This window comes from Phoca vitulina, unplaced genomic scaffold, assembly GCF_004348235.1.
Source record: "Phoca vitulina isolate PV1807 unplaced genomic scaffold, GSC_HSeal_1.0 scaffold11, whole genome shotgun sequence".
NCBI classification, from domain to species: Eukaryota; Metazoa; Chordata; class Mammalia; order Carnivora; family Phocidae; genus Phoca; species Phoca vitulina.
This window is the reverse complement of record NW_022589714.1, coordinates 46,978,121-46,993,736: the sequence shown is the minus strand read 5'-3', so window position 1 is coordinate 46,993,736 and position 15,616 is coordinate 46,978,121. Positions and strand designations below refer to the sequence as shown.

At 54.3% G+C, this 15,616-nt stretch overlaps 1 protein-coding gene across 2 annotated transcripts; it reads right to left on the bottom strand.

Annotated features, from left to right (window-relative positions):
- Positions 1-202: 202 nt before the first annotated feature.
- TULP1 (TUB like protein 1) lies at positions 203-12,646 on the bottom strand. 2 transcript variants are annotated; one of them, XM_032410186.1, is made up of 15 exons: positions 12,600-12,646; positions 12,424-12,475; positions 11,945-12,035; positions 11,486-11,641; positions 10,423-10,572; positions 9,110-9,211; positions 8,916-9,035; positions 8,502-8,620; positions 8,322-8,327; positions 5,720-5,890; positions 5,440-5,552; positions 4,452-4,566; positions 4,272-4,370; positions 1,973-2,144; positions 203-336 (listed from the first exon to the last, which is right to left on the bottom strand). In XM_032410186.1, exons 1-15 carry the CDS (start codon positions 12,644-12,646, stop codon positions 203-205), a joined length of 1,647 nt encoding a protein of 548 aa, XP_032266077.1. The 2 variants fall into 2 exon arrangements, with proteins under 2 accessions (XP_032266077.1, XP_032266078.1); XM_032410187.1 differs by lacking the exon at positions 11,486-11,641.
- Positions 12,647-15,616: the final 2,970 nt, after the last annotated feature.

Genomic DNA, 15,616 nt, shown 5'->3' with positions numbered 1-15,616 from the left:
TCATCTCTGTCGGACCGCAGTCTGAGCTCCTCCCTGCCTCGGCCTGTGCCGGGCTGGGGAGTGGATGGAGGTCACTCGGAGACAGTGAGGGGTCAGCCCCGGACAAGAGAGGAGTCTTCAGTGGGGGCTTTGGCGAATGGACCCTGCAAGCCTCCACTGAATCCTTTCCCCCGCCCTTGGCGGGCGCTGGGGGCTGCTGGGGTCACTCGCAGGCCAGCTTCCCGTCGAAACTGGAGAGGGCGATGGCGAAGGCCTGCAGGGCGCACAGCGGGTACCGGTAGTCTAGGGTGAAGGCGTCCTCGGCCACGCGCCCGAACTGCAGTACGATGTAGTCGGCTGTAGACACAGACGGGTGGTGGGGGGGGGCAAGATCTCCTGGGGTCCCAGTCCTGGCAGACAGTGTCCTCAACTTTGGGAGAAGTCTCCCTCCTTTGCATTGGGGCCCTAATCCTCAGCGACCATCTCAATTATTCACCCTCCACCCATCCACCCCTTCTTATCTGGCCCAACCGGCCCCACCTGCCGCTTGACCAGCCTTCTGACTGACTGTAAGCCCCTGAGGGCAGGGATCCTGCCTTATCTTCTGCCACCCAGGGCTATGGGTAGGACAGGCACTTAAATATAGGAACCTGTCACACTTCCCCCAGACAATGGCTCTGGCCTCATTCCTTCTTCCCATCCCCAGCCCCCAAGTCCCATCTTAGACCGCCAGGCTCTCTCCCTTCACTAGCCCCCCGGAGTCCCTACCTTATCGAGTGGCTCCACTCAGCCCCATCCCATATCTGGTCCAGGTTCCCAGCCCCAGTCCCAAACACCTCCCCCAGCATCCATAGGGACAGGAAGTTGCTAAAAATACCCCTGATCTCTGCAGACCAGGCTCCACCAGAAATGTGATCTGGAGAGCAGTTTTCCAAGGCCTTGGGACAGGTGACACTGGGGACACATCCCTAGGATGGAGTGGGGGATGGAGAAGTTGCTCAGTGTCAGCCAATCCTGGGAACCCGGAGTCCCTTGGAAGGTATCTTTCCATCCCAAACTTCCTCACCCTAGTGGGAACCTCTCCCCCAGGCCTGTTAACAGGGACATTTTTACTTAATTGTGTTCTGGGCATATCTTGTTTCCCTAACTCCTTGAGGGCAGGCCTTTGACCTTACTTGAGAGAGGACAATAGAGCAGGCATTGGGAGATGATTAATATTCCCTAGCCCTGCAAGGCGGCCATCTTGAAGGGGTTGGGAGCTGGGGCCCTGGAGCCAGACCACCGGGGTTCTTGTGCCAACTCTACCTCTTACAGCTGTACTACCTTGGGCAATTTACTTAACCTCTCTATGCCTCAGTTTTCTCATCTGCCAAGTAGGGACAATAATAATATCTTCCTCAGGTTTTGGAGGGGTAGGGTTGTTGCAAAGATTTAATGATTCAGTATCTGTAAAGTCCAGAGAACAGTGCCTAGCACATAGAAAGCCCTGTGTGTCTGTGAAATAAATTTTGTTGGCCAGTGGGACCTCCTGGAGTCGCTGAGAGACTTTGGGGAAGGCGCCGCCCTCTCTGAGCCTCAGCAGCCTCTTTGACCACGTAGAGGTTGGGCTATCAGTGGTTCTCAAGCTCCAGCAGATTAACTCTCCCTTCAACACAGTCTTTCTTACCCAGAATATCCCAGTATCTACCCCAGGCCCTGGTCAATGCCAGAAAGAAGGCCTGCGACAGTAAGCCCCGAGACACCTGCTTGGAATACCTGAGGCTCCTGGGAACAAGCTGTCAATGCCCCTGCAGGAGGGAGTGACTTTCCTGGATGTTCTGGCTCCAGCGGGAAAGGACAGCTTTGTGCACGTGCGTGCGTGCGTGTGTGTGTGTGTGTGTGTGAGAGAGAGAGAGACAGAGAGAGAAAGAGAGGTGGTGGGGAAAGGCCCGAGGGAGGGTCAGGGTCCTGGAGGTGGTGGGGAACAGCCCGCCTTGGGCCCTCAGATACTCACGGTCATCGGCGTGGACAATTTGGAAGTTCTTGACTGAAGCTTGTGTGACTCGACCTTGGAAGTTGAGGGTGTAGGAGCCGCTGTCTTCGTTCCAAACAGGTGGCTTGTTGTGCAGCTCGATGAGGCTCTCCAGTGTTTTGTTCTGCCAGCGCACCAGCAACCCATCGCTGGCCTGGGGTGCCAAAGGGGAGTGTCAGGGAGAGGACATATGGGGTGGCCGAGATATCTCAGGACCGAGGGGAAGGGGCCTGGGGACCTGTGCATGCCTTTGCACGTGTGTGCTAGTGTGCAGACTGGACACGGACATCCGTTCGGGGCATCCTTGACCAAGGACCAAGCAGCTTGGTCTCTGCAGTATCCTTGTGGGCAGGGTGGACCTCTGTGAGAATGGGTCTCGCCGTGGGATGCCGAAGTGGAGGGGTGGGAGGTAGCATCTGCACACAGTAGGTGCTCTGCGCCCTTGGCCCCCAAGGGGTCCTCGGGACAGCCGCATGCTGGCACCTGATCATAAGGATGCACTAGACATGCTGTGATTGACGCGGAGCTCGCAGTTGTGTTTGGGGAGACGGACAGGTAAACAGTGGTTAAAATAAGATGTCCCAGAAGAGAGTTTCTCAGAGGAAGGAGTGGTGCCTACGTGATAGCGCTCTTGAGATACTTCTTTCCTGAGTTCCCTTGGCACTGGTCACATTCGTGGCTTAGAGTGAGTCTGCGCAAGATCATGTCCTCCGAGAAGCCTCCTTGACCCCGTGTCTGATTTAGACGTCTTAGCTCAGAGTCTCCCTCCATAACACCTGCTCTTACTATTTCTCCCACTACACTGTAATGGGCAGAATTAGATACTTAAAGGGCAGCTATCGTATTTTATTGATGGCTCTGTGCCTCAGTTTCCCTCACAACAGGGTCTTGTGAGGATTAAAGCAGTTAATAGTGCATGGCATGCTATTCAGATCCGTTCCTGGCCCAGAGTACATGCTCAATAAATGTCGCATTGTTCTGATGGTTCCTGTTTGCTGATTTTGGATCTTCAGTGCCTGGCTTTAATGAACGACTGTAGAATGAATGGACGGTGAAATGATGAAGAGTTACCCGGAGCGGCCCTGGGGAGTTGTCACCAAGCCCAGACACACTCGGGAGGCCCTGCCTCTGGAGCATTTGTGTGTTTAGTCCGGGCCTGGAAGGAGCAGCTGTGGGACCCGCGGCTCCTCGAGACTAACAGCCTTCCGTGCCTCGAGCCCCGCGGGTTGGCCAGGCCTCTGATTACGGTGTGACTTGCCAGCATGGAAGGATGTGTGATCAGCTGACTGGTGTTATTTTTCCTTGTAAATGAGTAAAGTGACATCACTGCGGGTATGGAGCACGCCAGTCATCCTGTCTCTGCAGTCCCGGGCTCACTGACCTGCGGAGCGAGCGACTGACACTGAAGATGGCCACCTCTCCCCGGCCCATCTCTCCGTCTTACCCTAGACTACACACACACACACACGCGCGCGCGCGCACACACACACACACACACACACACACACACACGCAACCTTTGCTTTTTAAAATAGAAGGCAAATCAAGTCGCTCCTGAGAACCCTGCTGTGGCTTCCTGTTTCTCCGAGTACAAACCAGTTATACAGGCCCTATCTGAGACTCAACTCTCACCTCTCACCGCAAACCCACCGGGCATCATCCTGCCTCAGGGTGTTTGCATTGGCTCTTCCCTCTGCCTGGATGCTCTCTCCCTAGATATCTATAGGCTTGCTCCCTCACCTCCTTCATGTCTTTGCTTAAACGTCACCTTCTCAATGAGGCCCACTCCGACTTTTTCTTTCTTCCATACCACTTGTCACTTTCTAACATTCTACACAATTTACTTATTTGTCACAATTATTGTCTACAGTCCGTCCCCTCCGCTAGAATGTCAGCTTCAGGAGGGCAGATCTTTTTTACTCACTGATGTCTTCCAGTTACCTAGAATAATACTCAGCACTCATTATACGCTGAATGTGTATAGTACGATATACACAATACACCACTCATTCAGTGAATGAATATATGAATGGATGATTTGGTGTACACTGGGGGAAAAAAAGCACCTCATTGTATTGGTTCCAGTGAATTCAATTACAAAACCCCCTAATTCATCCCACGAGTTTCCAGAATGAATGAGTGACAGGGTGATGAGTGTGCCCAGGAAGTTGGGTATGGGCAACCTGAGCCCCTGCCCCCCAGCTCCCCAGGAGTGGGTCATGAATGGATCACATGGGAACAGGACCCTCAGGGGGAGGCGTCAGGGAGGTGCTGGGCTCACATTTCGCGGCCGGATGGGGACCCTCTCGTTGTCCGTATTCATGCCAGGAATGATGACCGTCATGCGCCGGGGACCCCGGAAGCCCAGCACGTTGGTTTCCTGGGAGGGAGATGCCTGTTAGGCTGGTCCCTGCGAAGGGGAGGGTCCTGCCGGGAGGGGGGTGCTGGGGGGTGTTCTCACATAGATCACAGCTGCCAGTTCCTGCCGAAGGCTCCCCACGTTAGTGCTGCCTCCTCCACGGTGCGGGTTCTGCCCATTGTCAAAGACGGTAAAGCGGTTGCCCAGGAGATTGGACCTGCAAGCAGGGTGCAGCTGGGGGCAGGGCTGGGGGGACTCCACATCCCTGCTCCAAGACCCTTCCTCATAGCCAGGCAGTTTGGAGAGCTTCCTATGTCAAGGGTGTGGGTGTCTTAGGACAGAACAACTCTTGTCCCCTGCCCCAGGCTCCCCTCATGAGGTCTTTTTAGAAGCTGGATCTGGAAGGACACTGGGCAACCTTCAGATCTCAGCTCTATCTCTTACTGACCCTAGGCAGGCTGAACTCTCTGAGCCTCAACATCCCCCTCTGTAAAATGGGCCTAATAACAGTATTTACCACTTGGTCAATAAGGGGACTACATGGATTCATATTTGGAAGTTAGAACAATGCCTGACACATAGGTAGGCCTTACATAAGTGTTTGTTAAATACATAAATATAAGAAATAAGACCTGACTCGGGGGTACCCCCTTCCCCTTACCTCTCAGATGCGCAGTGAGGATTAGATGAGATATATGGGGAGACACAGCACAGGGTAGGTGCTGGATATTTGTTTATTCATTCACTTAGTAAATGTTTTATTGAGTCACTACTATGTACCAGGTGCTGGGAATTCAACTATGAACGTGACAGGCGTGGTCCCTGTCCTCATGGACCCTTATGACCTATGTCAAGTGAGGTCCCTGGTCCAGCAGCACGGGCATCACCTGGGGGCTTGTTAGAAATGAAGACTCTCGCCCCACACCCAGACCCACTGGGCCATTTTAACAACGCTTCCAAGTGATCTGTGCACATTCAAGTGTGGGAAGCCCTGGGGCAGGGGACATTTCTAGAGTGCCCAATGTGGTGGCAGAGGGAGACGGAAGTGACTCGCCATGGTCTCTTGTGGCCCTGGGCCTCCCAACCCCACCTCAGCTTCCCAATGAAATTCTCCCCTCCTCGGGACAGATTGGTGGGGTCGCTGGAGATGAGGTAATTGGCCGTCTTGCTACGTTTCCGCTTCCTGCCTGCCAGGAGGAACACCTGGGGAGAGGGGGAGACAGGTGAAGGAAGGAGGTGAGTGAGGGGAAAGGGAAGGCCTGTTTGCGTCGGACTCCACCCGCACCCCCATTTTGGCTCTAGCCACCCCCCCGCCCCAGCCTGGGTCCTGCACCTGCACTCTCTCTCCCCTGCTGTCCCCCCCTGCCCACCTTCTTCTCTGTGTCCAGGTGCAGGAAGTAGGAGGGATACAAGCCCCGATCCATGCCCTTCTTGTCCCGGGTCAGCCTGCAACGCACTGTCCGGTCCTGAGGGGCGGGCCGGAGCACGAACTCCTGGGGCTCATCCACTTCTATGGGTGGGGAGGGGGCTCTCTCCTCCTTCTGGGTCGGGGCAGAGCGTGCATCAGTCCTGGAGCCCTGGCTTCTCTGCCCTCAGCACATCCCCAGTGCCGGGACACAGGCAGGGCAGGCAGGACGACTCACCGCTTTCTGTGTGGAGGAGAACAGACAGGCCAGCTACCGTGGGCTGGGCCCCTCACTTCCCCTGCAGCCCAGCAGGCCATGCTAGGCGGCTCTGCGGAGCTTGGCGCTTTATTATTATTTTGCTTCACTTTGTGGTTAAGAGCCTGGGATCTGGAGCCAGACAGCTTGGGTTCAAATCCTGGTTCCACCACTAACTCTGTCATGTTTAACTTGAACCACCCTATGAGTCAGTTTTCTCATCTGAGAAATGCAGAGGTTGGGGCTGGATTCCCCGGGAGAGACCTTATTAATTTATATATTAACAAACACTCCTATAAAGTCTACCAATGCGCCGGGCATAGCTCTAAGTATCTTCCAGATATTAACTAATTTAATTCTCTTAGGTAACTACTGAAGTAATTGTCCAATTTTACCGAAGAAGTTGAGGCTCAGAGAGGTTAAGCAACTTGCCCAAGTTCACACAGCTAGTAAGAAGTGGAACGGGGCTTAAAATGGTGCCAGGGCCAGAGCCTTAGAAAGTGTCCTTCATGTGGACGCTGTGTCAACGGGTGAACTGAGGTGGGGCCAAAGGTATGAACTGCCGTGTTACAGAAGGATTAGCTGCTGCTATCATTACAGTGTATGGTCAATATCAATGACTGCAGTAGCCAGCCTCCAAGATGAGCCCCAGTGTTCCCTGCCTCCTGGTATTTACACTTCGCGTAGTCTCCTTCCACATCGTATCAGAGTTTGGTCTTTCTGACCAATGGAATATAGCCCAAGTGATGGGGGGAGGGGTCACTCCTAAGGCCAGGTCATAAGAGATACTGTGGCTTCTCCTTGCTGTCTCCCTTGGGCCACTCTTGAGCCCTGGGGGAAGTAGGCTGCCATGTCACTAGACCACTCAAGCCGCCCTATGGAGAGGGCTCCAGCCAACAACCATGACAGTGAACCATTCTAGAAGTGAATCCTCTATTTCCAGCCAAGCTTCCCGAGTGACTGCGGACCCAGCTGACATCTTGACTGCATTCTCAAAACAGACCCCAAGCCAGAAGTACCTTGCTAGGCCCCTCCTAGATTCCTGACTTGTAGAAACTGAGAAAAGAAATGTTTGTTGTTTTAAGGCACTAAGTTTTGGGGGTAGTTTGTCAGACTGCAATACCGAGGTAAGACAATGAAGAAATAAATAAGCTTATCTTGCTCATGGGAAAACTCCGAATCACAGTTTGGTTGCATTCCACACTAGGGTGGCCTAGGCCTGACCTGGTGACCCCACAGCTGCCCCTTTGGATCTGGTGCCCTCTGCCCTCATGTTCTATCCCTCCTAAGAGGGGGAGCCAAGATCGTAACCCCAACTTTCCCACTAGGGAAGAGAGGGGACTGCCAGCCTGGGTGTGTGCTATATGAGAGCTACGGAGAATCCCTGATACGCTGCGGTCGGCCATTTTTGCTGAGGGCAGGTTTGGACTACGTGTGAGGTGAGGCTGGTGTCGGTGAGCAGGCCCTTAGCCTCCGGGCAAGGGAGCATCTCTTCTCCACTCTGGGCTGCTCCAGAAGAAACTTGGGAAACGCAAGACTATGTTTGGAATGTGATGTGGAGAAAGCCAGAGCTTATTCAAACATTTCCACAGCTGTAAATTTCTAGGGCCTACTGTATTGAAGGCGGCACTGCGGTTATATTCCCCGTGGGAGATAAGAAACTGGCCTTTAGTTTATATATCGGTATCTGGTGATGTTGGCTAATGTGAGTCAGTCCCGCAAGACCTGACCACTCCTGAACAAACTAATAAACCCACATGGCTCAGACCCGGCTCTGCCCTCAGGGTGATCTCTCCACTTGTGGAAACCCAATTTCTCAAAGACTTTCATCACTTTCTCTCTCCAGTTTGGCCCCCCTCTCCTGCTTACCCCGGCTTGTGCATGTTGGTGCCTGAGTCCTATTTGTGAGAAAGAGCAATATTCAAGAGAGTTAACAACCTGTTCTGCCCCTGGAGACTGCCTGGTCTGTCCAAATGGACCCTGGTGGGCCTGGAGGAGGGTTCTGGAGGCACCTGTCTGCCAGTGTTAACTCTTCAGCTGCGGGAAGGTTGGGCCATCCCGGATTCGGTAGCAGAAAGCACTTGGGGCCCCAGAGCAGTAGCGTGAAAATATTTTAACAACTCACACAGTCAGTGAGCACACTCTGCCTGCGTGTTCTCGCCCTCTGGTACAGAAGATGGGTGTCTCTCCGCGTGGTGGCTTTGTGAGCATCTCTGGCTGGGGCTGCTGGTTAGGCCGCAGAGGGGAGGGCTTAGAGCCCAGATAACATCAGGCCCGCAGGGAGCCAATCCCAGCCTAGTGACCCCTCAACCGCCTTCTCTGTTCTCACAAGTCTGGTGACCTTTGTCCTCCTATCGTGTCATCAGAGAGGGAGCCAAGATTCTAACCCCCGGCCCCCCCCCCACGAGGTTCCATACTCTAGTCCCCCAAGCCCAGGCCCCTGCCCTGCTCCCTGAAGGGGACTCGGCCCCCTTCCCCTCTGGATCCCAACCTTTTTGCCTTTTCCTTTCGCTTTGCCCTTCTGATTGCTGTTCTTCATCCCCACGGCTGCCACTTCTTCCTCCTCCTCCTCGTCCTCCTTCCTCTCCTCTTCTGGGCCTTTGGAAGTGCCTGGCATGGAGGGGGTACAAGCCTGTGAATCCCTGACCCTGTGGAGCACTTCTAACACCCACGTCTTACTTGGACCCTCCCCACAACCACAAGAGAGTACTCCCATATTACTATTATCAGAGACTCAGAAAGGCTCAGATACCTGCCTGAGGCCACACAGCTATTTAAGTGGGGAGTAAGATGCCCCTCAAGTCTTCTGACTCCAGAGCCCTCTCCTCACCCCACACTGCACTTGGGTTCCCCACCCCCAGGACGGCCTCTAGATGTCATGGCACCAGAGGCCACGGCCACCCACCTTTCTTCTTCGGAGCTTTCTCAGCTGGCCCTTCTTCCCCAACCAGAAACATGGCTGCTGTAGTCTTCTTTCTCACTCTGGCCGGGCTCCCTGAGGGGTCCTTGTCAGCCTCCCCAGACCCTGTGTGGGTGAATGTGAAGGAGTCACACACCACCATACCCAGAGTCCCCTGTTCCTCGGGAGACCAGTCTCACCTTTCTTCTTCGTCTTTCTCATCTTGGGCCCCTCCCCCGCTGGCGCCTCCTTCTTCTTAATGCGCAGAGGTTTGGCTGGGGGGACAGGGCTTCCCAGGTCCCCTGGAAATGGAGGTAGGGGTTAGACAGAGAAGACCCTGCTGGGGCTGAAGGCCACTTTCCAACCCACTCATCATTTCTTCAGTCCCCAGGGAGGCTGAAGACCTGACAAGGGCCCAGAGTCTGTCTTCTGCTCATTGCGTTTTATTTTATTTTATTTATTTATTATTTAAGATTTTATTTATTTATTTGAGAGAGAGAGAATGAGAGAGAGAGAGCATATGAGAGGGGGGAGGGTCAGAGGGAGAAGCAGACTCCCCGCCGAGCAGGGAGCCCCACGCGGGACTCCAGGATCATGACCTGAGCCAAAGGCAGTCACTCAACCAACTGAGCCACCCAGGCACCCTGCTTGTTGCATTTTTTTTTTTAAAGATTTTATTTATTTATTTGACAGAGAGATAGACAGAAGAGCACAAGCACAGGGAGTGGCAGAGGGAGAGGCAGAGGGAGAGGGAGAAGCAGGCTCTGCACCGAGCAGGGAACCCGATGCGGGACTCGATCCCAGGACCCTGAGATCATGACCTGAGCCGAAGGCAGACGCTCAACCATCTGAGCCACCCAGGCGCCCTGCTTGTTGCATTTTAATCCTGAGTCTGTAAAGGGCTGGACAAACACCAGGAGCTTAACAGGCATTACAGAATGAATGAATGAATGAATGAATGCGGGCCTTCTAACTGAGTCTCTGATTCCCAGCGCCCACCCCGTCTCCCCAGAAAACCTCCTCTGGCAGGTGCTACGACAGTGTTCTGTCCCTCCCACAGAGGCCCAGGGTCCTAGCTACCTGTCCCCATCTAGACCAGCCTGCGGGACCTATAGGGCGAGGTGCCCAGGCCAGAGAGCCATGATAGCATTGATTTCATTGACTGATTTTTACCGTAATGGCTTTGATACTTTTATGAAAATTATAACAATAATACATATTGAGTTAAAAGAAAAACCACTAAAAAAATCACAAAACTAAAATCCTCTGTCCTACCTGGCTCACAGAGCTCCCTGGGCAGGCAGTGGTGGGGATGGTGGGGCGTGGGGGGAGCACACGTACTATGTACTTAAGGACCGTCATGGGGAAGACACCAGAGAAGGAAACTCTTGCGTCCACGCACTGGTAACTTTCCGATGTCTCAACTCTCGCCTATCACTGAGGCCTCCAAGCCCCTGAAGGACAGGGCTAGCTGTCCGAGTCTGTGTGGTCCCTCTGTACCCTCAACACTCACCCTTCTTACCCTGGGCCTTGGCCTTCCTCTCCTTGACCACGGCAGAAGTCTTCTCTTTAGGAACCTTCTTGGGTGGCAGAGGGATTTTCTCTTTCTTTTCCTCCGCCTCCTCTTCCTCTTCGTGGTCCTCCTCTGATTCCTCTTCATCCTCTGTAGGTAGAAGCTCCTCATAATGGGGGCTGGCGTGGGCCCCATTATCTGGGAGCCCGGTCCCCCCAGATTGCTGGGAAGTGGTAAATGAGAGGGGGGGTGGGAGGCTCCCCTTCTGGAACAGGAACAGGAACAATAGGAGAAACACGGTTCTAGCTCCTTCCTCAAACCTTGGGGGTGATTCCAAGGTGTTCGGGGAAGTGAGCTGGGGTTGGGGGAATGCGAGGGGCTTGGAAATCCTGTTCTGGGGGAAATGCCCTTCTCTGTAGGGCCCTGCACCCGCTCCGGGACCCTTACCTCCTCACACACTCCTGCCTGTCTTGCAGTCCCCCCACCCCCCATCACCGCACCTGCGCCGTTTCCCCCCCCCCGCCTCCTCCTCTTCTTTTTTTTTTTTTTAAGATTTTATTTATTTATTTAACAGAGAGAGACACAGTGAGAGAGGGAACACAAGCAGGGGGAGTGGGAGAGGGAGAAGCAGGCTTCCCGCCGAGCAGGGAACCCGATGCGGGGCTCGATCCCAGGACCCTGGGACCATGACCTGAGCCGAAGGCAGACGCTTAATGACTGAGCCACCCAGGCGCCCCCCTCCCCCTCCCCATCTTCCTGGCTTTGTCCGTTTCTGACCTCCAGCCAGACCCATCTGGGCTATCTCTGGCCCCTAGCTGTAGTTTAAGGCAAAACTCTTAACCGCTCCGTGCCTCAGTTTCCCCAACCGGAAAACGGAGTAAAGAACAAGAGAATAAAGTGGGGTTTTTTGGCTCAAAGAGAAGGCCGGAGAAAGAGAGGCTCTTTTCCCGAGTTTTCCGTCTCCCTGTCGCGGTTCCCGTGCGGGCCCTTCGCGCCTTCTCTCCAGCGCCCCCCTCCCGCGCCCCCCCCCCCCCCCCCCCCCCCCCCCCCGGCCCCGTCTCACCGTCCACTGCGTCCGGGGCTCGCGCTACCAAGAAGGTTTCCCGCGGGTCGCGCTTGGCCTCGGGGTCCCTGAGGAACTTGGCGTAGACCGTGTGCTGCGGCCGGGCCTCCGGCGGCTGCGGGGCCGCCTCCTCCCGCGGCTTCCCCTTCCGCCCGGCTGAGCCGAGAGGCTGGGGTCAGGCAGGGCCCGACCCCCTCCTCCGACGGCGCCTGAGCCCCGGACGCTGCCCCCCTCGGGCTCCTTTCCGTGGGGTTCTCCTCTGGGCGCTCTTTCCACCTCCGACCCCCCTCCCCTGGCTTTCATACATCCCTCCCAGCCACTCCCCCCCCGTTCTACCCCGGCCCTCTCCCACCCTTCCAGTTCCCCCCTCACTGCCCCCACCCCCAGGACTCCAGGATTCAGCCGCACCCCTCCCGGACCCCTCACCGGGGGCGCCCCCGGGCTCGGCCCCCCGCCCGCCGCCAGGTCTCCGGGGCTTGGATCCCTTAGGGCCCGGGGACTCGGGAGCCTCCGTCCTCTTCTTCCTCAACTTCTGCCCCTTGGCGGGTCGCTGCGGAGTGGGGGTCAAGAGGAGGGAGAGGAAGGAAAGGGGGGCTCGGAGGGCTGCCCATGACCCTCTAATCCCTTGAGCCGCCAGAAATAACCGCGGATTATCGGGAGGGGAACAGCAGCCTTCTTCCTGGGGAGGGAACGGTGACCCCTCCCATGCATCATGGCCGCGTCCAAGGCCCCAAAGTCCCAATTCCTCCCCTGGACATCCCATGCCCCGAAACACCCTTTTCCTCAAAAGAAAAAAAAAAAAAAAAGCAAAACTACAAGGAAGAAATACCCAGACGCTGCTGAGGGGGACGCGTCCCACTCCCAGATCCCCTTCCCTGCATGGGCTTACACGCAATGGGGGGTTCTCCCTGCCTCCTTTCCAAGCAGGGGTGACATACCTGCTTGGGGCGCTGCTGGACCTCGGGGCTCTGGCCTTCCTCTTCATGTCCACTGAGGGTAGCAATGCAATCAGTCTGTCTTCCTCCCCTTTTCTGCCCCTCCCCAACCCCTCCACCTGGGCCCCCCCAGGGTTCAGGTAGGTTGAGGTGAGGTGCTGGTGGGGGCGCTTCCGGACCTGTCCGAGGCCCACACCTCTCGGAGGGTGTCGTCCTGCAGCGGCATGGTGCAGTCGCCTATCCACACCCCTTCTCTGGCCACCCTGCCGCTCTGGGAGCCTCCCTGCCCTCCCCGGCTAATCCAGGCTCAACTTCACCCCACCTCCCGCTGGCTCAAGAAGGTGGCAGCACTGTGGGAGGTGCTTCTCTCCTGCCCACGACCCCCCCCACCAGGTCCAGCCCACTGAGGGAAGAGGCTGACTCCCCAGTTCTCAGACCACCAGCAGCCTGAAGGACGCCATCGCTGTGCCAGCCCCACCCTCCCCCACCCAGCTTCCGGTCGGAGGTGCCAATTTGTAATTTGTCAGGGGTCAGTGGGGTGTGGGAAGAAAATATTAGATCAGATCCTGTATTTATCTTTATTTTTCATAAAAAATAAGAACTAGGGTTGACTGATATTTAGTATATATGGATTGACAGAAGCATGTGTATTATACAGTATTTTATTAAGAAACATGCCTAATTATGGGTGTACACTTAAATTTTTTTTTTTTACTGATAGGGAACATGCTTTTTTAAAGTTTAGAGACCAAGGATATAGTTTTGTTTTGTTTTGTTTAAGTAATCTCTATGCCCAAGGTGGGGCTCAAACTCATGACCCCACTCACGACCCACTCATGACCCAGAGATCAAGAGTCATGGGCTCCACAGACTGAGCCAGCCAGGTGCCCCCCAAGGATATAGTGTTGATGTGATTAATATGGGAGACGTTTCGTTAAATGCTGAGGAAGCCCAGAGGAGGGGTCTCACTCAGCTGTCCTGGAGGCTTCCTGAAAAGCCTGATCTAAAATTTAAAAGATGATGAACAGGAGTTCCACAGGCAAAAGTAAAAGTGGGATGGGATACCTGGAAAAGGAACAAGATAAAGGCCTAGAAGTTGGAAATAGCCAGGTGTGTTCAAAGGTTTAGCGCTAGGAGGCAGGCAGTCATCTTACCTATGGGTCAGCCCTGAGCCCACGACCTGAGCTCTGTCACTTAAGGGCTGAACGCCCTGAGCCCCTCTGAGCCTCCGTTTCTTCATTTATAAAATGGGCTCAACCCAGTAAGGATATTGTTCAGATTCATTGAGATGAGGGGCGCCTGGGTGGCTCAGTCAGTTAAGCATCTGACTCTTGGTTTCGGCTTGGGTCGTGATCTCAGGGTCGTGAGTTTGAGCCCTGCATCCTGGCAGATTCAGTGAGATGACAGGTGGAAAAGAGCACGCAGTGGGGGGGCGCCTGGATGGCTCCGTCGTTAAGTGGCTGCCTTTGGCTCAGGTCAGGATCCCAGGCTCTGGGGATCGAGCCTTCGGCTCAGGTCAGGATCCCAGGGTCCGGGGATCAAGCCCCGCATCAGCCTCGGGCTCCCTGCTCTGCGGGAAGCCTGCTTCTCCCTCTCCCACTCCCCCTGCTTGTGTTCCCTCTCTCGCTGTCTCTCTCCGTCAAATAAATAAATAAAATCTTAGAAAAAAAAAAAAAGCATGCAGTGGGCACTCAGTAATTGGTAATTATGTGTCCCTTTTCACTGAACTCCCACTTCATCCCTGTCTCCTCAGCATTTACAACACCACTTGATCCCTGAGTGGGGTTCATTTTTTCAATGAGTTAATGAGCACATCTTTAATTTCACTCAATTCTCACAAGAGTCCAGTGAGATAGGCAGGGTAGAGATGATTATCTCCATTTTGTAGACAGACAAACCAAGGCTTGGGGAGGTAACGTGAGTGCTCGGGGAGTGCTCAGCGTCAGCCAGATTGTCAGGTTGCTTGGCTGGGGGCGTGAATCCAGATCTGACTCCTGTCAGAGCTTTTACCCCTAACCCTTGCATGTTTTATGCAGTCACAAGGATTAGAGATGGAGTATGAATGAAACTGTCAGGCTTTTTGTTTTTCACTTGCTTGGTCCACCTGATTCAGATTTGCCCTAATCAGTCTTCCTAAAATACCACTTCTTCAGTTGACACTTTTGCTCAAAAACATTCATTGGCTCCCTATTGCCTAAGGGTCAAATTTAAATGTGCTGGGTTGGCATTCAAGGCTCTCCCTGGTCTGGCCCCAGTCTGCCTTTCTAACTGCAGGGCTATCCCCATCCCTACTACTCATCCAGCCACATAGGCTTGTGTACAGCCTTTACATTCTCTCTCCTCCATGCCTTTGCTTAAGCCTATTCCACGAAACCTGTCCCACTCTAAATAGCCCTCAAGTCCCCATCTCCACGATTCCTCGGTCCTCATTGGCCTCTGAATGCACAGTAATAATAACAATAATAATAATAGCATTTATTGACCACCTACTGTATGTCAGTCTCCTTGCTCCTCTTCTCTCTCCACCCTCACAATAACGTTTATGAGGCAGACATTAACACCCTGATATCGAAGGTGAGGAAGCTCATGGCTGAGAGCTGGTCAACAAATATTTCCAGAGCACCGACTTTGTGCCAAACAGTATGCTAAGCCCTGGTCATACAGTGTGACTCTTGATCTTGGGGTGATGCGTTGGAGCCCCATGTTGGGGGTAGAGTTTACTTAATAAAAAAATACTAAAATAAGTTGAGACCTGAAGGCTTTCAGAGACTAGGAATGAGAACCCTCCAGGCATAAGGCACGGCTTATGCAAAAATTTCCAGGCAGCAAAGCACTTTGCACAATAGAGCCGGGGCGCCCCTCGACCAGGCCCCAAGACCGGTCTTTTAGAGGGTTCCTGAAGATCTCAAACCCCAGACAAATACATGACTGAGAACAGGAGGGCACCTGGGGCTCAGGGCTGATCTGACCAGGCAAACTGGAAACTGAAATATCTGCGTTCTAACAGGGTGGGGGCTTGGGGGGGAGCTGAGGGAATGCCTCACATCTTGCCCCCTGTTCTCCAAACCAGAGGTGTCTGCACTGGACCGAACGTGGGCTGGGTGACAGGCCAGGTCAGAGGACACGGCTTCGGAGTGTGGGCCCATGTGAACAGCAGAAGCTCTCAAGTGAAAGAAAAGATCAATTCATTTCTCAG

What these genes read in the sequence shown, in the direction of transcription:
- TULP1 (XM_032410186.1), bottom strand. Translation starts at nt 12,646, where the DNA reads ATGCCGCTGCAGGACGACACCCTCCGAGAGGTGTGGGCCTCGGACAG. An exon ending in TCCAGCAGCGCCCCAAGCAG is followed by an intron (nt 12,036 to 12,423) that starts GTATGTCACCCC and finishes CCCACTCCGCAG; the next exon opens with CGACCCGCCAAGGGGCAGAA. An exon ending in AATTGTCCACGCCGATGACC is followed by an intron (nt 337 to 1,972) that starts GTGAGTATCTGA and finishes CTGTGTCTACAG; the next exon opens with CCGACTACATCGTACTGCAG.